The 22,757-nt window shown below is 37.7% G+C and overlaps 1 protein-coding gene across 2 annotated transcripts; it reads right to left on the reverse strand.

Moving 5' to 3' along the window:
- Window positions 1-1,228: 1,228 nt before the first annotated feature.
- On the reverse strand, window positions 1,229-21,217 carry LOC112055812 (uncharacterized). Of its 2 annotated transcripts, none has more exons than XM_052883556.1 (7): window positions 20,714-21,217; window positions 12,679-12,788; window positions 10,514-10,660; window positions 9,119-9,338; window positions 8,072-8,190; window positions 6,076-7,144; window positions 1,229-5,482 (listed from the first exon to the last, which is right to left on the reverse strand). In XM_052883556.1, exons 1-6 carry the CDS (start codon window positions 20,828-20,830, stop codon window positions 6,904-6,906), a joined length of 954 nt encoding a protein of 317 aa, XP_052739516.1. In that variant the 5' UTR covers window positions 20,831-21,217; the 3' UTR covers window positions 1,229-5,482; window positions 6,076-6,903. The 2 variants fall into 2 exon arrangements, with proteins under 2 accessions (XP_052739516.1, XP_052739517.1); XM_052883557.1 differs by lacking the exon at window positions 20,714-21,217 and adding an exon at window positions 17,533-17,913.
- Between the last annotated feature and the right edge of the window lie 1,540 nt (window positions 21,218-22,757).

The raw sequence follows: 22,757 nt of genomic DNA on the forward strand, positions 1-22,757 counted from the left end.
TAGGTCTACGTTATGTCTTCTTTTTAACCGACTTCAAAAAAGGAGCAATTCGTCGGAATCTTTGTTTTTTTATGTATGTTCACCGTTTACTTGAAGACACCTGAACCGATTTAAAAATTATTTTTTGTTTGAAAGGGTTTGTTTTCCAATTGGTCCCATAGTAATCATGTCAGGATGTGATGATGGGATCCTGGAGAAATCGAGGGGAACTGTCGAATATTATAGGGGCTACTAGTGCGTTTGTTAATGTTTTCATTAAGTTTTTTAAAACACGTTAATGAAGGTTTGGTGTCGATCTGATGATGAAGCCGAAGCACAGATGAAGGAACTCCTCAACGGTTTACACTAGCTATCTTGTGTTTGGGCTTGATTAGTTTATATTGATGAGAACTTTACATCTAGATGGGTTGTGATTGTCATTAGGGGTCTGCTGATGGAGACGAGGGACACTTAAGGAAACTTCTCAACGGTTTACAGTAGCTACCTTGTGTTTGGGCTTGATTAATTTGTGTTGATGAGAACTTTACATCTAGATGGGTTGTGACTGTCATTAGGGGTATGGTGATGGAGACGAGGGACACTTAAAGGAACTTCTCATCAGTTTACAGTAGCTACCTTGTGATTGGGCTTGATTAATTTGTGTTAATGAGAACTTTACATCTAGATGAGTTGTGACTGTCATTAGGGGTATGGTGATGGAGACGAGGGACACTTAAAGGAACTTCTCATCAGTTTACAGTAGCTACCTTGTGATTGGGCTTGATTAATTTGTGTTAATGAGAACTTTACATCTAGATGAGTTGTGACTGTCATTAGGGGTCTGGTGATGAAGACGAGGGACAGTTAAGGGAACTTCTCAACGGTTTACAGTAGCTACCTTGTGATTGGACTTGATCCATTTATATTGATAAAGACTTTACATTTAGATGGGTCGTGACTGTCATTAGGGGTCTGGTGATAGAGACGAAGGACAGTTAAGGTTACTTCTCAATACTGTACAGTAGTTACTTTGTGTTTGGGCTTGATTAATTTATATTGATAAGAACTTTACATCTCGATGGGTCGTGACTGTCATTTGGGGTCTCATGATGGAGACGAAAGACAGTTAAGGTTACCACTGGATAGTGTAAAGTAGCTACCATATGATTGGGCTTGGTTAAATTTTATTGATGATAACTTTTCACCTAAATGGGTTGTGACTGTCATTAGTAAGTAATAAAATCAGAACTGCTTTTAAGCATTTTATTAACATTTTGGACAGTTTCGGTAACATCACAAAGTTTACAATCACATTATATATAATCCATCAATTTATATAGGTATGTCCCTTAGCTACTAATTTTTTTAGAAGTTTGTAAAACAAAATATCTTAAACTTTGGAAAGTATCGATAAGTAGAGCTCAGTTAGTCATCAATAGCCCAGGAAAATTATGCATTTACGATTCACTATTCACACATTGCTGAAAAATCCAAATCAATGAGTCATCTGTAAAATCAATCAATCAGTGTTATTCATATTAATTGATTATGAAACACGGCTAAAACTCACGTGATATAAGGTCGGAGTATGTCCGACTATTTTTAAACCCATACGGGGCCCTTAGTCGTGATCTGGTTCTTGCAACGCGGCACGATCCTAACTGCGAAGCGGCAGCGCCAGCTGCTCGCACCGCGCGCTGGGAGAGGGGTTGAGTGGGGGAGTGAAGGTTCCGTTACACTCTCCAACGGTTCATTTATGTCATCTTCATTAGACTCGTCTTCTTGTAAGCAAACGTTGCAAGAACCAGCTCATGACTAAGGGCCCCGTATGGTTTTAGAAACTACTCTGACCTTATATCACGTGAGTTTTAGCCATGTTTCATAATCAATCAATCAATCAATTGCAAATTTCAATAATTTATAATTTTTACCAAACTAGCTTTACGCTTTTGTTTGTATTAAAATGTTTTCCACTTTATGGCTATTCTGTTTAGGTATACCTAATTTTCTTGGGCTAAAAATCATATCATTATACTTATTAAACAACTCTTTGAATAAATAATTAATTTAGTCTTTGTAACATTCGTTTTTCATACATATAAAAAGTAATAAAACTTAAGCACATAATATACCTACAGTACAGGTTTGAACTTACTTCTAACAGCATTGAGTCTCAGCCCCACATTTTATTATAGCTTTTATAAGTAACAATTTCTAAAATATACAGAATAGCGTTAATAATTGATTTCGATTCGCTTCGATTGAGATCCTAATATATTTTGAGTATAAGTAACAATTTTAACAATTATTATTATGGAGGTAACAAATATATTATGGCGTTATTAATATTCCAGACTTTGGTGAAAATTTTTTTATAAGCAAAATACATAATTTGCAAGCATAATACACGACAAGATATAACAAGATGAAGACCTACGGTTGCATAGAGATTGCTACTAAGCGATAAGGCCGCCTTTGTACATTTCTGTTCTATGTATACTATTCTTTATTGTGGTGAATAAAAAAGTGTAAATAAATAAATGAATGATTGTGTCAACATCACAAAGATAGAGAAAAATATTATGTTGGTTTAGCTTACAGTTAACATCATAACATGTTAAATCATAGTCATATTTAGTACATTATGATATAAGTGCGCTAAGTTGAAAATTACAGCCGAAGCGATATTGCAAGCTCGAGCCGTAGGCGAGAGCTATAGTAAGGAAGCAGAGGCTGTAATAATCAAAGCGCACGTATGTGATACAACGTTTTATAACACGTTTGCGAGGAAACGCGCTTTCTGAAAATGAATTTGCATCTTTTCCTGTTTTCCATAAAATGACATTTTGATACACTTGTCATTATTGCACAGATAGCGAAGCGCGGGCGTTTTTTTAGGCAAATGCACCAAAAACAGTCAGCATTACTATTAAAGTAACTTAATATTTTCGTGTTTCTGTTACAGATAAATGGTTGTCATTTATTGTCAAAATTATTAAAATTAAGGAATTAAATGTCTTTTTATTATATTTTATCTCAAAAAGTTAATTTTATTCATTAATGGTTAAGCACTTTTCTGCCATAAAAACTCTTTGCTAAGTTTTAAAAAAGTACCGTTCGTTTTTAGACGGATGATAAATTTTTTAAATAACATTACGGCACATGTGCTTAATGAGATACATTACAATATTAAAATTGGTGAAATAAGAGATAACTAAGGAGCAAATGTGTTATAAAATAATTAACATGTAAGAGCTCAGTATTCAGTAAGTAGTTCAATATAGGCATGACTATTTAGTCATAATATCCTTGTATAATTCCAGACATGTCCATCGCATCACAATAACATTATTTGCATATTTAGAACACATTTAGAAAGTAGGTATAAAATTAAAAATATACAATCAAAATTGAACTTCGCAAGTACAACAGCTTTTGTTTGGCGGAAAATTAAATAATAATATTTGCGTTAAATCAGTTTCATAAACATGTTTCTTGTGATGAAAATAAAAGATTAGCACTACTAAAAATATTTAAGAACCTTAGTAATAATATATTTACAAATAAATACGCACCAAATATCAACGAAAATAAAAACCCTAATACATTTACTTTTTCCCTATTTACTTTTGTTATATAAATAAATAATAATATTCGACAAAATGCAGATAATAAAGATCAGTTAACTTATAATGCGAGTTAATTAAATGCATGTGAATTAAAAGCATAGTCAACAATCTTATTTTAAAACAAACTAACAAATAAAAATACAGAGAATCGTGCCAGCCTTGCCTTGTGAAATATACACATATTCAAAAAAACCTAACTCTTCTATGAAAATATGGAAGTTATTAGTTTATTAAAAGTACATATATAATATCTTAAATTAAAACATTATAGTCAATGTCGAAAACATGCGTCTCGATTTGCAGATATAGTATGTCTCGTTTTAATAATATACTTTTTAAACTATATTTCGAATACAATTCGTTTAATCAAATGGAATAGATATATTTATATATTTATCTTATTAAACTCTCATTACTTTTACTTACAAACGCCTTAACTTAAATAATAAACACACTCGGTGCATAAAACGAAATGCACTGGTGTATTATTTACTAGGGTTTTTACTGGTAACATAATTCGAAAAATTTCTTAAATCATTTTGAAATGTCCCTTAACAATATAACCTTTGTAATTAAAAAAGAATATCTATCAACAAAAATAATATAGTTGAATATATCACGGTAACTTAACTCAATAAGAAAATTAAGGAGTAATAATTATTATCAAATATTAATAAAGTATTTAAGAACAAAACCAGTATTATTAAGTATATCAATCCAAATCTTAGAAAAGAATATTTTAATAAACCAAAGGTCATGAATAAATTTTAGAATAACTGGGAAATTTATAGAAGCATATAGCATAATATCTCAACTTCTTTGATCTCTAGACTTTTCTGATTTTTCTTGATTTTCCAGAATGTGGACACCCCCCTAAACAAGCGTGCTTTATAAATTTCCATATATTATTTGCATACACAGGAAGTAATCACACCATCAATATCCAGCCTGCTTATACTCAATTAGTTTATACAGTCAATAGAAAAATAACCTAATAACGAAGTAAAGTCTATTAGTTTTGATACGGTCGCCCTTTGAGAAATGCCGCCGGAATTTTACAAAAATCACCGCCTCGACGTCAAAGGGTACCGCGTACGGCGTACAGCGGCTGGAGAATATCGCATTCATATTTGAAGCGTCGTAGTTTAAAGTTATTTTTGTTGGCTGTTCTATAAACCAAAAATGTTTATTCGTTCTTGAGATGTCGTCAATAGTCCTTAAGATGAAATTGTGAGTGCACAAAAAAAACGGATCTTTGTAAAGAATGGCAATTATTGCTAGTTAGTAACACAATGAAGTGTTTTAAATTAATACTTTGACACCATTCACGGATACTTCAAAACTAGTGAGGATGCCTAGAATAAGCGTTTGATTAATGATAAACAGTTTATTAGCTCAAATTTATGTATCAAAATTGCATTATTATAATTTCTATATTTTATTAAAATTAGTTTAGCTACCTAACTTATTATGATGGTGATTATAATAATTATAACAATATAGTACCTAAAATTGAATAACATTTATTGAACACAGTAGGTACCTACACAAAAGCAGAAAAACAAACGCAGAGCGCCTGTAGCTGTACCGACACTATCTAAACGAATAGACTTTACCTTATAGTACGAGATCCGGCGTACGAAATATATATTTCTGATGCCGGATCTTAGACTATAAGCTTAAAAACTAGCAGCTACCTCTTCCTGCGGTGAGCCGGTAGCGGGGCAGACGTATACGTGGTCCGGGTACAGATCACCGCGGATGCGTATCGCGCGCACGCCGTTCGCGGACGCGCGGTACTCTAGCTCACCGATCAGCATGTCATCGGCGAATACGGACCATTCCGCCGGACCGCGAACTATGCGGAACGTAGCCTGAAGACACATTATTCATTTATTGAGTACTAGCGGACGCGTGGAGTTTAGTTTTTCACAAATGCCCCGGGAATCATGGATTTTTCCGGGGCATTTGTGTACACAAGTAGCCTATGTGTTAATCCAGGCTATAATATATCTTAATACCAAATTTCAGCTAATTCGGTTCAGTAGACGAGGCGTGAAAGAGTAACAAACATTCATATCATCAAAATCATCAGTTTTAGCAAATCTCGGGAAACCATGGATTTTTTCGGGATAAAAATGTAGCCTATCAATAGAGTAAAATCTATTTTCATTCTAAATTTCAGTAAAATCGCTTCAGTAGTAGCGGCGTTAAAGAGTAACAAACATCCAAACATACATCCAAACATCCATACAAACTTTCGCGTTTATAATATTAGTAGGAAATAGTAGGAAATAAATTGATTATGGGCGGGCTATGTCTTTATCATGGACCTGTAGGCCTACCTAAGAAGTGCGCCACAACAGGCGCCAAGCCACGCGTTGAGCACGACGAGCTGCCGCGCTAGCTGCGACTCGCGACCATAGTCCATCAGCTCGATAGACAACAAACGCTGAAGTAGCTTTACCTCAGTGCCGGGCACTAGTTTCGCAGTCCGCTGGCGCCGCTCGGGCCCCCAGGCGCCGAGCCACGCGTTGAGCACGACGAGCTGCCGCGCTAGCTGCGACCCGCGACCATAGTCCATTAGCTCGATAGACAACAATCGCTGAAGAAACTTACCTCAGTGCTGGGCACTAGTTTCGCAGTCCGCTGGCGCCGCTCGAGCCCCCAGGCGCCGAGCCACGCGTTGAGCACGACGAGCTGCCGCGCTAGCTGCGACCCGCGACCATAGTCCATCAGCTCGATAGACAACAAACGCTGAAGAAACTTACCTAAGTGCCGGGCACTAGTTTCGCAGTCCGCTGGCGCCGCTCGAGCCCCCAGGCGCCGAGCCACGCGTTGAGCACGACGAGCTGCCGCGCTAGCTGCGACTCGCGACCATAGTCCATCAGCTCGATAGACAACAAATGCTGAACAAGCTTACCTCAGTGCCGGGCACTAGTTTCGCAGTCCGCTGGCGCCGCTCGGGCCCCCAGGCGCCGAGCCACGCGTTGAGCACGACGAGCTGCCGCGCTAGCTGCGACTCGCGACCATAGTCCATCAGCTCGATAGACAACAAGTGCTTACCTCAGTGCCGGGCACTAGTTTCGCAGTCCGCTGGCGCCGAGCCACGCGTTGAGCACGACAAGCTGCCGCGCTAGCTGCGACTCGCGACCAAAGTCTATAGACTTATAGACAACAAATGCTGCAGAAGCTTACCTCAGTGCCGGGCACTAGTTTCGCAGTCCGCTGGCGCCGAGCCACGCGTTGAGCACGACGAGCTGCCGCGCTAGCTGCGACTCGCGACCATAGTCCATCAGCTCGATAGACAACAAATGCTGAAGATGCTTACCTCAGTGCCGGGCACTAGTTTCGCAGTCCGCTGGCGCCGCTCGGGCCCCCAGGCGCCGAGCCACGCGTTGAGCACGACGAGCTGCCGCGCTAGCTGCGACTCGACGTGCGCGCGAACGTTAGCGTGCAATAGTATGTTCGCGCGCGGCCACTCACGACCAAAGTCCATCAGGTCGATGGACAACGAATGTAGAAGTGGCCTCAGTCTAAGAATCAGAAATTTGAGCATTATTAACTTTAGTCTGAATCCACCAAATATAAAACGAGGTCGGGTTAGTAACACCATTTAGATATAACTCTAGATCGGCGGACGAATACTGGTACAGTATAGTACTAGTCGGGCCAATTTCATTCCAGATTTCAGACTAAATACATAAGGACTAGTATCGCACCCAAATTCACGAACAAAATTTTCTGCCATTTTCTAAGGAAAACTAGCTTAGATTTCATACATATTTTAAACTAAACTAGCAGTTTTTGTTCGATTTTTACACCATATAACTACATAAAAAGGTATTTTTACGGAGGTTTTTAACCGACGGACACGATTTTAAACTATGAAACATCGATTCTTTAGAGACAGTGTTTATAATCGCATAAGATCGTTGATCATATACAACAGAAAAATAATATCTTGCGAGGCAGGTCTTTATCTAATTAGTCTGAGTTCCAGATAGATATTAAATACTAGACATTCTGATATACGCAATTCTTGTTCATATAGTCAGTATGTAAAAACACATCTCAGCGGAGTTAGAAAATTTACACAATTTGGCATGTTGCAACTATAGCGCTAACTATTATTGGTGCATACTACATCTCAATGTAGGTGCTTGTCAGTGTCACTCCATCGCCTTTAAGAGCCAGTTCTGTAAGGTAGTTAAGTTGATAAGAAGTTGACAAGGAATTATAGGATGATCGGAACACAACAAATGATAGGCTAACGGACAACAACGAATGATAGGATGATCGGAACACAACGAATGATAGGATGATGGAACACAACGAATGACAGGGTGATCGGATCAGGCGATTGTTTGATATGACTGTGTACCCGGCTTTGGGGAAGTCTGTGTATTTGTGCAAATAATAATTAACGAATTTCCGTTACTTGAAATACAACATATTTTTACCTTCCAACTATAACAACTTGGTGTCCTTCTGGAATGCCATTAGTTAGTGTAGCAATCACGTTTGGACGCCAAACTGGTTCCTCTTTGGCTGGTTCGGACAAACTTGTCCTAAATGGTACCTGAACGACAAATAAACCTTATTTTAGTGTCGAGCCAAATGTTTACTAAACACACGATATTAGAGATACTCTAGAGATATGAATTGCTTGAAGTACCCGAGTACCTAGTGCAGTTTCAGGGCATTTGTTACTATTAGGTTGGAATAGAAATAAAAAAACATTTAGAATTAAAGGGTAGTATAATATAAACCTGCATACCTGAGAATTTTCTTAATTCTCTACGTACGCAACAATCAGCGTGTTGGACTACTAGCATAACCCCTCTGATATTGAGAGACTCGTGCTCAGCGGCGAGCCGAATATGGGTTGTTAATGATGATGATATAACTATACAACTAGAGAACGCCCGCGTGAATTTCAGTTTTTCACAAATCTCGCGGGCGATTTCCGGAAAAATAGCCTCTGTGTTAATCCAGAGTAAAACCTATTTATGTTCCAAATTGAAGCCAAATCGCTTCAGTAGCCGCAGCGTAAACGAGGAACAAACATGATACCTACCTCAAGAAGTAGCGGCCCAGCGTCGGGTAAATGTCTTTAGTTAGGTCTATTAGCCTAACCCAGCTCATTCTGAGAGGAGACTCGTTCTAATAGTGACCCGAATATAGGTTGTTAATGATAATGACGATATAACTATACATACATCAAGCAGTGGCGGCGCCAGCGTCGGGTAAATGTCAGTCTTTAGTTAGGTCTATTAGCCTAACCCCGCTCATTCTGTGAGGAGACTCGGTCTAATAGTGACCCGAATATGGGTTGTTAATAATGACGATATAACTATACATACATCAAGCAGTGGCGGCGCCAGCGTCGGGTAAATGTCAGTTTTTAGTTAGGTCTATTAGTCTAACCCCGCTCATTCTGAGAGGAGACTTGTACTAACAGTGACCCGAATATGGTTTGTTAATAATGACGATATAACTATACATACATCAAGCAGTGGCGGCGCCAGCGTCGGGTAAATGTCAGTCTTGTGTATCTTCAGTGCAGCGTCTCTGACGCCGGCCACTTGCACCCAGCCGGCGGCGAGCGGACTCGGGTTGCGGTGGGCGAAGCTGCAGTAATGCTCCCCGTCCACTGCCCATAGTGTCTCTTTTTCGTCAACTAAAACCTCAATTGTGAACGGCCGATTGATCTTGAAGGGAAACAACCTGATACAGAATTACTATTAATTAAAAAGAGATTACAACGCTAACGTAAGGAGTAGAGCTAGACGGTTTGAAGGGAATAGTTGCCGGTTAAAGTACAGGCTCAAATTGCCCTGCGTCCATCAAGTCCTTTGTGTTAAGCCTCGTGTGGCTTAATACTTAAGTAATAGGGATGATGACAGTTTTTTTTAATTGTATATAAATTAAGATTATACTTATAGCAAAGCAATTTTGTAAAAGTAACAGGGTATCTGCGATCATTACTTTCGGAGTTACAGGGATTTAAAGGGTCAGATTTGCGGCGCTGCCGCGAATCCCTGAAAAACGTTCCATACAAAATGGCACGATTTAGTGACGTCGTTGGCTCTCTGATCGTTAGGTTTGTATGGGCGTTCAAACAAAATTACTAATACCTTTGTTATTTGTGTTTTTATGTTTATAGTTCATTTATTGAAAAATGTCACATTTAATGTAAGGAAGCTACTGTATGAATTTTCATCTAATTTTAAAATTTTATAATCTTGTATCGTAACAAGATTATAAAATTTTATTATCTCATTTATTTTTCAAATATCCAGACAATCGTTGCTTTTTATGTATAAATTAGTTAACATTGACCTTATTTATCCGAATGTATCATAAAAATCAATATATTCAAACCTAGTCATCATCCCCATTGTTCTTAGAATGTGCTGCGAAGTGTTGCTCTGTTATATGCATTGTTTTTTGGATAGATAGACTATAAAATTCGTCAAGCTCCATTTTTATCAGATCTTTAGACAAATTAGTTTAGCGCGACACGATTCCTTAGAAACAAATGCTTTCCGCAGTGATGATGGGTTCCATTTACGGTGTTAGCCAATTTAGGATTCTAGATTATCTAAACTAGCTCAGATTAAACAATCAAGACAACAGTAATCTCTCGTTATATTATATAGTATACCACTGCACCACGGAGGCCGTCAAAGGTAGTAGACCAAAGGTAACTTTGGAAGCGGTCTATAGAAGCGAAGGTAGAAGCTTATCCAGATTCCCGCTAAACAACTGCAGCCAAGGTCGATCCGGTAAGAAAAAACCTCTAAGTGTGAAAATACATAAAGAAGGAGACTTCTTCTTTCTTCTGGGCCGTTTCCTCACTTGGCCACGTGACTGGCCGTTGTACAAAGAAGAAGACTCACTTGTAAGCCGTAGTCTCCTCAGGTCCCCATTTGTCGTGGCGTCGAGTATTCCGCACGACGTAGCACTGCGGCAGACGGACGTTGAAGTGGACGGCAACGTCTCCGCGAGTGGTCTCCAAGTTTCCACAGCCTATATTTACCGCAAACCTGGAAAACAAAATATCAAACTTTGAACCAAATAATATCATTACTAGCGGACCCGCGACTTCGTCCGCGTGGAAATCAATGTAAGTTTTCAAGCCCTATTTCAATTTATGACCAAATTTTTAAAAATGTAACTCTAAAAATGAGGGACTTTCCATACAAACTTTCAACCCCTATTTCACCCCCTTCTTATTTTATTTTCGCAATAAAATTATCCTATAATCTTCTCTGTATTATGGTCTTAAACCGTGCCAATTTCATTTGAATTCATTCAGTAGTTTCAGCGTGATGCCCGAATAACAAAAAAACACGGATCGACAGACAGACAAAAAATCGAAAAAAAATATTTTTAACTTCAGTATCGATTATATGTATAATGCCCCCGAACAAAAATTTTCAATATATCTTCAATGTACAGAATTCTCAATTCGTATTATAAGTATAGATTCTAGATGGCCCTGGCGTCCGTTATGTGTTACAAATGGTATAAGTAAAATCTCAAATTGCGAATAAAAGTATAGAATTCAACCAGTTTTATTATAAGTATAGATTATTGACATATTTTTCAGTTGTGGGAAGCAAACCCACGACCTTGGATGCAGAAGTCAGGGTCACTGTGCCACTTGGACATAATTATTAATAGTCACAGTAATAATTAATTAATTCATAAAATTAAAACTGTTATGTTATGGTGCCTGATAAGGCATCGCAACATAACAAAAGGCAAAAGTTACAGTTAAGTTTACGCAATAAAAATACGATGCTATATCGTGGCAAATTCGTTCATAACACTCCCGATAGTCTGCGCGGGCCGGGAGGAAGTAATGCCCCGCACGCACGACCTCACACCCGCGCATTCCTTCCTCCCATCGCCCGCAATACTTACTATAGTCTGGCAAGTTCGTTGACAAGACTTCCATGACATGCGGGCGACAGGGGGAAACACTGCGCGGATGTGAAATCGTGCGTGCGGGGAAGTGACTTGCATCAGTCGTGGGGTTTCATTCATCGCTACACGCCCCCCGGCCCGCGTGAACATCGGGAGTGTTACAAACGAAGTTGCCAAGCTATAACCTTTCTTATAACGTAACTTTCGTGTAGGTATATCCACTTATGTTACTCAAAGTTAGTGAATAGGACTGAGTCATTTCAAGACAAGAAACACCGCATGAGCACGGACTCCTAATGAGAATCGATGTCCACAAGGCAATGGCACGTACAAACAATCGAAAAAAAAAAACTAGGGTCAATGAATTTTTTTATTAGTTGACGTGACAAGTTAAAGTTATGCCTCGCGTGCCTGTAAATTGTTTCAGCCACGAATTCAATAAAACAAGGACATATATTAAGGTAGAAACAGAGCGTACTAGTTAATTTTCCTGACAAGCCCTCTGACAAACCCTATATCTATCATAGAGATATATAGAGCCTCAATAGCTCAACGGTAAAACAGTTGGACTCATCACCGGGGGGTGGTGGTTCGATCCCCGCTCCGTTGAACTATTGCCGTACCCACCAGTAATAGAGAATTCTCCGGGTAGTTAAGTAAGGACTGGGAATATTGGGTGGGTAGGGGTAGAGTGAGAGTAGGGAAGGGTAGGGGTAGGGAAGAAGTGCTCATAAGTAGCGAAGCTTGACCAGGTCCGCTAGTATAAAAATTTTTCCTACTAATATTATAAACCCGAAAGTTTGTATGGATGTTTGAATGTTTGTTACTTTTTAACTCCGCTACTACTGAAGCGATTTGGCTAAAATTTGGATTAGAAATGGATTTTATTTCCATGATTTCCCGAGATTTGCGAAAACTGATGATTTTAATGATATGCATGTTTGTTACTTTTTCACGCCTCAACTACTTAACCGAATTAGCTGAAATTTGGTGTTGAGATATATTATAGCATGGATTAACACATAGGCTACTTTTTATCTCGGAAAAATCCACAGGTCCCGAGGGATTTCTGAAAAACTAAATTCCACGCGAACGAAGTCGCGGGCGCCCGCTAGTATTCTATATAGCTTACCATGGTAAATCGTCGCTAGGTGTTCCGGTGCACACAATAAGAGATCCTATGGACAACGGTTCTATCAAGTTTTGAGTGAATTTGATGTCACGCGCCTCTGCTAACTGGGTCTGAAATAAATACATACATAAAAATAGTCAGTTTCGCAGAGAAAATCAGTAATCAATTTTCATCTGTATCTATACAATTATACACTGACGACCTCTATACGCGGTGGATTTACAAGACGGAGGTCCTGGGTTTGATCCCCGGCTGGATCGATCGAGGCCCGCGCGGGCCGGCATATCATGGGAGTGTCATCAAATACCTTGCCAGAGTATGGTTACCACTTTACCGGCAAAGGCGTACCGCCAAACGATTTAGCGTTCCGGTACGATGTCGTGTAGAAACCGAAAAGGGGTGTGGATTTTCATCCTCCTCCTAACAAGTTAGCGCGCTTCCATCTTAGATTGCAACAACACTTACCATCAGGGGAGATTACAAACTTGTAAATAATAAAAAAATATATTATATACAATACATATATCAGTATTTACGTACATCATTTTATATTTAGGTATTACACCTATGTTGACCGCTGATTAGAGGCAATTACTACGGAACATTGAACTATATCTATGTGTATTACAAATATACATCTACGACTTGAGTAATTATACTCTTAATTAAAATTACGAATACTCCCATGCAGCGTGACATTTTCCGACTTTTCCAACATTTAATTAAAACAAAATCTTGGCAAATTATATACATAAACCTTCCTCATCAATCAGTATATTTTTTGGCGTTTTTATTTTTAAATTTTAGTGAAAATCGATGTAAACTTTCACCCCCTTTTTATTTATATTTTCGAATGTTTTATATAATATACCTAATAAATAGTCTACTAATGTTATGAGTTATATTTTACAAAAATATAACTCATAACATGAACGATTTATATATTTAAAAAATCCCTTTTTAACCCCTAAAGGTAGAATTTTGAAAAATCTTGAATTACATTATTTTTGGTCTTTTTCTGGTACACATATCAATTTTTATTACAACTGCAACTTGAAAAATTAAGGAGTATCCATATAAGGTTTCAAAGTATGTTATAACCTTCTTCGTATTATGGACACAAATCGTGCCAAATTTTATTTGAATTCATTCGGTATTTTTGGCGTGATAACCGGTCAAATTCTCAGTAGTTATTCAAATTCTTAGTTTCCTTATCAAGAATGACAAGATAGTTATAAGAATAATGATTAAGTACCTACCTACTGGAAAAATATTATCATTTCCGTTAAGATGTTGGTAGGCAATGACATGAAATCACAAGTACCTATGACTAATGGCTACTTATCAATATAAAGTATAGTGTATTAGTGTAAGTAGTTATGCATGGCACGCAATGCAAAGCCCAAGCAAGCAAACATTGAATCACAAGCGTGAGGTCACCAAGCCAAGTCATTGGTCGGCTTAATTGGTGCCAGGGTTAAATAGGAACATTTGGGCGAGGCAAACTGCTTACTAATTATGGTGGTGTTAATTTTGTGTTACAGGTATTTGAACCACGGATATTAGGTACATACGCACTAGATAAATAGATTTTTTACTCACAACAACCAATCATCTATAGCTTGGCAAATCCGTTCGTAACACTCCCGAAGGTCCACGCGGGCCGGGAGGGTAGCGATGCCCCGCGCAGTCCTTCCCTCCCGTCGCCCGCATATCATGGAAGTATCATCAACGAACTTGCTAAGCTAAGTTTTTTTTTATAGTCAAGTCAAAAAAGATATATAGTTTTAAGTTTCGTACAAGTTTTTAAATAGGTTTCTACCTAAAATTAACTTTACACTACACCTAATGTATGGTGTTGTGTTTTTTTATTAGTTTATTATATTTATCTGGGAGCACGGCAGTGCCCCCACCAAGTCGAGCTACCTAATTTTCTAATAAAATGATTTAGTTAGTAATTAAAAAGATTTCAATACATTTGATTTAAGATTTAGAAGTGCTGTCATAAACCTATTTGGCTTATTGTAATTTGTACCTCTGAGTATATAACAAGTAGTAAAATGTTGGCACCATGAACTAAGGGTTGCGTGAACTTGGTGTTTGAATTGTTTTTAGTTGCGTTGCGTGATTGAGAGCGATCAATAAAATCGTTGTGGGTGGTACCTACATAGAACACAGATTATTAGAATTATTAGAATAATGTAAATAAATAATTATTTAATTCTATACAGCATTTATTTTTTCATTTAGAAGTCCCCACAGAAGGTTGAAATGATGTTATTATTAACATATGGGAATTATTTAGTCATATTTTATTAGTAGCTCACCTTCGTGGTTTTAGTGTTAGAAGATGTTCCTTACCTTACCTTATCAGCCGATAGACGTCCACTACTGGACATAGGCCTCTTGCATGGACCTCCAAGCACAACGATCTCGAGCCGCCAGCATCCAGCGGCTCCCTGCAACCCGCTTGATATCCTCGGTTCACCTAGTGGGGGGTCGCCCAACACTGCGCTTTCCGGTGCGGGGTCGCCATTCCAGAAGATGTTCGCCTACGCAGTAGACCCTCCACCAGGTGGATTAACGACATCAAACGAGTCGCAGGGATTAGCTGGATGCAGGCGACTCAGAATCGTGATATTTGGAAGGTATCCTAATTCTCTGCGTGTGTGAAGTCTGCCAATGCGCATTGGGCCAGCGTGGTGGACTATTGGCCTAACCCCTCTCATATTGAGAGGAGACTCGAGCTCAGCAGTGAGCCGAATATGGGTTGATAATGATGATGATGATGATCCTAATTTTGATGAAAATTGAAAAAGGCAAAATGCTGTAGGTACTTAACATATAGATATATTAACTACACGGTTGATAATTTATAAAACATTGATATTTTTCTTTGTATTTCACAACTGTGCAAGCTTAACCCCTCACGTGTCATTAGCTCGCTAGTGACCCAGTTTTATTCCCCTACCCGCAACTTTATTAGGTTGCGCTCATGATAGCAAGGCGTGGTTTTCATAATATCGCACCCATTTGATGTCATCTATAAACACACAGCGTGCACTCGGCTATTAACGAGGGTAGGCATTAAATGTAGAAATTGTACAAACTTTCTCTTTGTTCTCAAAGTGTATTATAAAGCCTATAATTGCAAGTTGTGCTGTATGGTATTGAAGAAGCGTTGTAGGTCTATACTATAGCTCTACTCAATTTGTACTGTTTACCAACTTATAAGTATAAGTCAATTCACACCTAATAATAATTACAATAAATTTGTTCATAAATTAATGAAAATAAAAAAATTAGATATAGTTACTTAATATATTTTGAATGACATTCTATAAACAAACAGTACACAATTTAAAATGAAATTTTAAATGACATGCGTTTTCTACCTTTTTTTTTGTTAGTAAACAGCCCCTGCATTCCGTAAAGTTACAGCGCTGTGACATCGTTGGTTTCCATGGCAACTTCGTCGTTAGTGACATTTTGATTTTGGAATCCATACTAATATTGTGAATATGAAAGTGTGTGTTTGTTTGTTTGTCCGTCCCCCCGCTGTTAAATCTATCCAGTCCCGCAGTACCCTCAGGGTTCCCAACTTAGGGGTTTTCCCCCAAGATTTAGGGGACAAATAAGTGAAATGGGATTTTTTTAGGGGTCTGAAATTTTTAGGGGTATTTTCAGGGATTTTTTGACTCTTTAATATCTTTAAATTGATGATAATTTTAATATTTCTTTCTTGACCTAGCGACTTATAACGACATATTATTCTACAAACACTCTGAAGCTTAGGCCATTAATAACTTATTAATGGTCTAAGCTCTGAGGCAACTGCCGGCAATTTTTATCGAATATAAATAATTGTTAAATTTATTCATTGTCAACACGTATGATTTCAAAAAATCTGTATCTTCAGATAACGACGTAATATTTTGTCTGTATTAAATATAGACTTTTGAAACATATTAATTACAGCATATAATTTCTAAATTTTTTAGGGGGACAATTCAATAATTAAGGCGATTTTATGGGGTTTTGACACAAACTTTAGAGATAAATATTTTGGAGAGTTGCTAACACTGAGTACCCTATCGCTTTCGAAGAGGCTAAAACTGAGGCGATAACCTATTTATCTTCCCTGAATAAGCTGAAGCTATAATTATTAATTATACCTGTTTTCAGTCATACCCAAAAGCATGGAAAAAAATCCATGGTTTCCCGAGATTTGCGAATACTGATGATTTTGATGATATGAATGTTTGTTACTCTTTCACACCTCGACTACTGAACCGAGTGAGCTGAAATTGGTGTTGAGATATATTATAGCATGGATTAACACATAGGCTACTTTTTATCCCAGAAAAATCCATGGTTCCCGAGGGATTTGTGAAAAACTAAATTCCACGCGGACAAAGTCGCGGGCGACCGCTAGTAAATATTTAATTAGTATATTAGGTTAGTACGATTGTACGAAAAACCCGCTGTATATCGTGAAAGACCTATTTTTGTTTTTATGAGCTAATGAACCGCATTTGACTGTAATGACATCAGCTGTAATAATAACCTTCGGATTTAAAATAAAACGCGTACTTGACCTTACACTGTGTGAAGAAAAAACCTGCCTTTAAGTACCTACATACAAATTTACATAAACACTGACGCAACGATAAAGTAGTGCATAACTACTTAATAACATGTGAAGTAATTATAAGTAATAAGTACTTTACTAATATTTTAAATACAAACTATTTCTAATAATTGTATAATACATCTACAGAGATAAAGTGTTACAGAAATTTGCAAGTTTGTTAATAACGGTTACACAAATAAACATACGTGTTTTTATATTACCGATGTAACTGGTATTGCATCTTCATTTACATCGCTTCCCGATGGTTTAGCGCGGCAAAATAGACGACGGCAAAAAGCACTACAACCGCATTTGTTTCCGCAAACCATAATATCTGCAATTGATCAATTCACTGGATCACTCTCACCGAAACAGTTATAGACACAAGACGCGGCATAGCAGAGTACACAAAAATATCCCGCCCGATTTCAGAGTACGTAGTCACGGGTACTACGGGGTTTATAAACGTCCCACCGAATGCTACGAGGCATAAACGACTCGTACGTCCGACGTCTCAGCGCGCACGGCTGGTATTGTAGACTGTAGCTGGGTACACTACTCTACAAGCTGATTCATCGGTCGGTTGCTAAACGCACGCAAGGCCGCAGTGTCGTTTCTCATTTCTTTGCAGTACCTGTCAAAAATATTACGTATTTGAGGGTAGGTACGTCTGTAAAAATAAATGTTAAAATGCCTCAGTAGCTCCATGGACAAATCTGTGAGGCCGCGACTGTTGGACTGTTGGACAATTGTCCTACTAAACTGTTTTTCAGATAGCATAGGGACAGTCGCCTGTATGACGTTCATAATACGTAGGTACTATTATCGTGAATCGCGGCAGATTTTCAAGAGTGAAACAAATTGTCACCCGCACCATTCTACATGAAATGAACTGTAGGTATGTTATATTATTAAAGAAAAAATTGAACTAGCACCTGTAACATTCACAAACCGTAACATAGTATTGCTATAATCTTGGTCATATCACCAGATATAATGAGACGAATATCTTAGCATTCCATGGATTCACCGTGCGGGTGCCGGGTCCATCGCGTGGTAGAGAGAAAAACACCAAGCAAAGTCCAGGACTTGTGACTACTGGATGTAGGGTTAAGGAATTCCTTGACAATCGATCAACACTCAACCCTTCTCTGCTCGTGTTGTTCTCCCTACCTATCCAAATTTGGTAAGATCCTATTAAAGCAGCATTGGATACTCATTCTAATTTAGAACTAGCTGCACCTCTAGAGAGGCCAAGGTCTTTAAGCAAGTTATAGAGAGATTTTGCTGGTAATCCTCTCGCACCTACTTCTACGGCGTACAGACTAACTACATAGCCATGGTGGTAACTGGTATGGTACGTAACTTCTGTGGACGAGCTTTGTCACATAAAGCTCTAATAATAATAATAGCATTTACAGCTAATACAGGGAAAAAGTATATCTTATGACACTTACAAATAGTGTGGCTTTTTAGTGGTCAAACAATTTTCTAATTCAGTTCAGTAAATGAGGCGTAATGTTTCATTACCCCTCACAAAACCACAAACTTTACCTCTTTATAATGTTAGTATAGATGTATAAATATAGATAGTATAGATATAGACAAAAAAAAAATGTTTTTTGCTGATCTGTTTCTTAGTAGACCACAAGCCATCATGGTTGTTTATTGAGTAAAGTTAGTAGAGTCCTTTGCCAACTTTATTCACTAAACAACCATGTAGTATTCTGGTTTTTTCTTATTCTCATAAAGGGTGATTTTGGTTTCCTCATTGTTTGAGGGTTGTGATCTTTTCCCCATGATGAATTCCCCAGTCCAAACACAAAAAGATCTACTATTAATAAAAAATGTAATGCTCTTAAAAAGGGAATTCAATTTTATACCAATTTTTGCTCAAACGAAGTTGCAGCAGTCTGCTAGTAAAATATTTGATATAATTTACTGCTTTGATATTCAAAAATATCTTGCTAGTCAACGAATAACAACCACTATAGAAGCCCTCAAGGTAGATGAGCATGAGCTGGAGTCAGTAAGAGGCTTTTGATACCTGCAATCCATTATGAATTCACAGATTAATATTGAAGAGGAAGAAAAGCCTGGCTAATCGCTAGAAATAAGTGTTTCTACACTCTAAGTACGAGTAAGTTGTTTTCCTCAAAACTCCTATCCATAAGGCAAAACATGTGTAATTCAGATGGAACTTATCGCCACAGAATGAAATATGAATTGCAAATCTAGTGAAAGCAAAACAGTGGGACATTGTAAAGCTTAACATCTTCAGTTGCTATGGCACATAGTTCCAAATACTAGAGGGCCTAAAGTGATAAAAAAAAGGGAACACAGATAAAAAGATTAATAGGCAAATTAGCTGTGTGGTAAAAAAAACATGAAGAAAAGAAATGAATAGAGACAAGTGGTTGACGAGGCCAAGACACACACAGACACACACACAGACGGCTGTAATGCTGAAGAAAGTAAGAAAGAAATATCTCATTTTGCTCTTGGCCACTAAGGTTTGTTTTGAGTATCCGTATCAGTATTTTAGTGCACAATAAGGGTTTAAAATGTCAATTTAATCTACTAAACACGCACATTGGTTGGTTGGTTTTCACAAATAGATTACACTTAAGTCTGTTGACTTGTTTCATAAAGATTGGATCTATGGAAACAAGTTCTCAAAAAAAAGACTGTTTCCATTAAGCCAAAGTTGCAGGTGTATCTTGATAAAGAAATTTACTCGTAAACCCAATACCTAACCTGATTTCAGGTCATATACCCCAACTCTGACCTAAGTGCTATTAAGTTTTAATTATAAGTAAACTTAAAGTTACTTATAAATATGTATACTTAAACACATCACTATCACTATTTAGCCCCGAAGCATACAGAGTAACCTGTGTTTGGGTACTAAGATAGCTGATGTTATTATAATATTCATATACATATAAAAGATTATTATTATTTTTTTTTTTAAATAAGTATGACCAATATTCTCATTCCCCTCCAACTAGTCAGAAAAGATCAACAGGGCGGGTATCAAACCACCACTTGTTAAGCTATTGAAGCTCTACTCATATAAAAACACATCAAACTAGCGGACCCGGTCAACAACTACGTTCTTCTCTCGGGCCCGACGAGGAGAGACGAGGTAGGGCCTATCCCCTACCGTAACTATGGTAGGGTCTTTGGATCGGCATATAGCCTATAGTTTGAGCCAGTAAAATGGCTGAGATCAAGTTTAGTGCAACTCCACCGCTGGGTTAAGCCCGCATGTGGGAGGCCCTGCGGTTGCGTTGTGGGTTTGACCCCAGAGTGGTGTAGGTGCGGGGGAGAGGGCCCTGGCTTCCAGCGACTTGGACCCGGCCAAGCTTCGCTTTGAATTATGTGTAAACTTTTACTTACCTCGAAATCTAAAGCATCCTCGGCAAAGTCGAATTCAATAAATTCCCTTGGTATTTCACCTTCTTCTACTCCAGCCATATTTAAACAATTTACACATTTTAAAACTTCTACAGGCATAATATTGACGACACAGCTATAATGGCATGCATCAGCTAAGGGATTTCACAACAATCATATTGTTTACAATTTACATACTTGCACGTAAGATTAATTTACTCTTTGCACATAAGTTTGAAATTCGGTCTACCTTAAAATACTCTGTGTCTGTGCGGTCTACCACAGAACACAGAACACTAATTTTTATTAACAATAACAAAACACTTCACTTTGACTGCGGCGCCGGTAAGCAAGGAACATAATTATTTACTCAGCCGGTAAGCACCACAAACGGCTAAAAAGATAGTAAGCACGATAAAATTAATTATTTTAATATGTTTTTTCACGTCAATTGTGAATTTTCATTTTGTGATTTGTCAAATATTGTCTTGTCATTGTCATGTGTAAAATGATAAAATCATTAATCCTGCGAATTTTTCGACAGATGCTAATGTCACTGTGTAAAATAATGATACCATATTTATTGTCATAGTGATGTCCTGTTCTGTATAAGTAAATAATAGTGCTTCAGATCATTCACTCTCAAAGAGGAATTTTGAACAGAAATTTCTATCATAACGCTTTGTGAAAGATGGTTGAAAGAAAAATTGTGTAAATTCTGTAATTGACCAATTCGCACTTATTTGGTCTAGTATCTGAGCGTACCACTACTACCTATTTGAAAATTTAGACTAATGAAATGAATGAAATTTATAATAAAATTCTAATAAAAATATTTATTCTAGAAAAAAAGTGTTACAGTTGTTATTTAGCTACAAAATCCTCCTTCATCCTTATTTTGCCGTTTTTGGGAGGATGGCAGGTATGCTAATTCTTATCTATTAGCGGACCCTGTCAAGCTTCGCTTTGACTCAATCCCTGCCCCTATCCTATTCTACTCCCACCCTACGCCTATCCTACTCCTACCCTACTCTACTTCTACCCTACCACTACCCTACCCCTGCCCTACATCTATCCTACCATACTCTCACCTACCCTAACATACCGTACTCAACCCTACCCCTACCCTAAGTAAGTACCTTATTTTATGTCCTTCTCCTGGTTCTAAGCTACCTCTAAACCAATTGTCAGCCAAATCGGTCCAGCCGTTCTTGTTGTAAGTATTGTAACAAACTAGACTTTCTTAATTATATAGATACTAATATTATATAGGGGAAAGATTTGATTGTTTGTTTGTTAGCATTGAATAAACAATGACTATTCAAATGTTCGACTCTGTGATGGACGAAAAACCACAATTTCAAACAAATGTCTAGCGCCTAAGCCAACGCAAACACTAAGCTTAGAATCGTCTGCTTATGAAAATAAATATGAAGAAAAAGTAGAGACAGAAAAAAATAACGATAAATTTATGACTTTAGTATCGGAACCCCTAAGATCAACGAGGGTGCATACGGTTCTATACTGAGCAGGGACTAATGTGTTGATATCGGAACTCCTTTAATATTTCTTTACATTTTATCTTCCATTTTAAAATATCTAGTTCAAACAAAAAATTAAATTTATAAAATTTAAAATTAATCCTAATTCCATGTAATACAAAAAAATAATATTGTTTTCACTACTCTTGCTCAAAACATTGTCATATTACCACTCCACAGCGGGGCTAAACAAGCATTTAAGCCTCTAAGGGCTAAAGTAATTTTGATTTTTTAATTTTTGTTTGTTACGAGTACTAGCCAAGGACTAGCCTACTTTATAACGAAGGAGATTTTATTTGTAAATAGAATCACCGTAGGTAAGGCCCTTCTTCTTCTTTTGGTTATATGGCTCCGCGCGTCGAGCAATTGAGCCAGAGGTAAGGTCCTGATTGTTTGTTAAAAATAAAACTTGAAATTGGAATAAAATGCAGCGTTCTTGTCAGAGGAATGCGGTTATTTTTTTTATTTGATTTTTATTGAGTTGCGAATTTATAGAGCGAGATTTG

The sequence above is a fragment of the Bicyclus anynana genome, chromosome 9, assembly GCF_947172395.1.
Source record: "Bicyclus anynana chromosome 9, ilBicAnyn1.1, whole genome shotgun sequence".
NCBI lineage: Eukaryota > Metazoa > Arthropoda > Insecta > Lepidoptera > Nymphalidae > Bicyclus > Bicyclus anynana.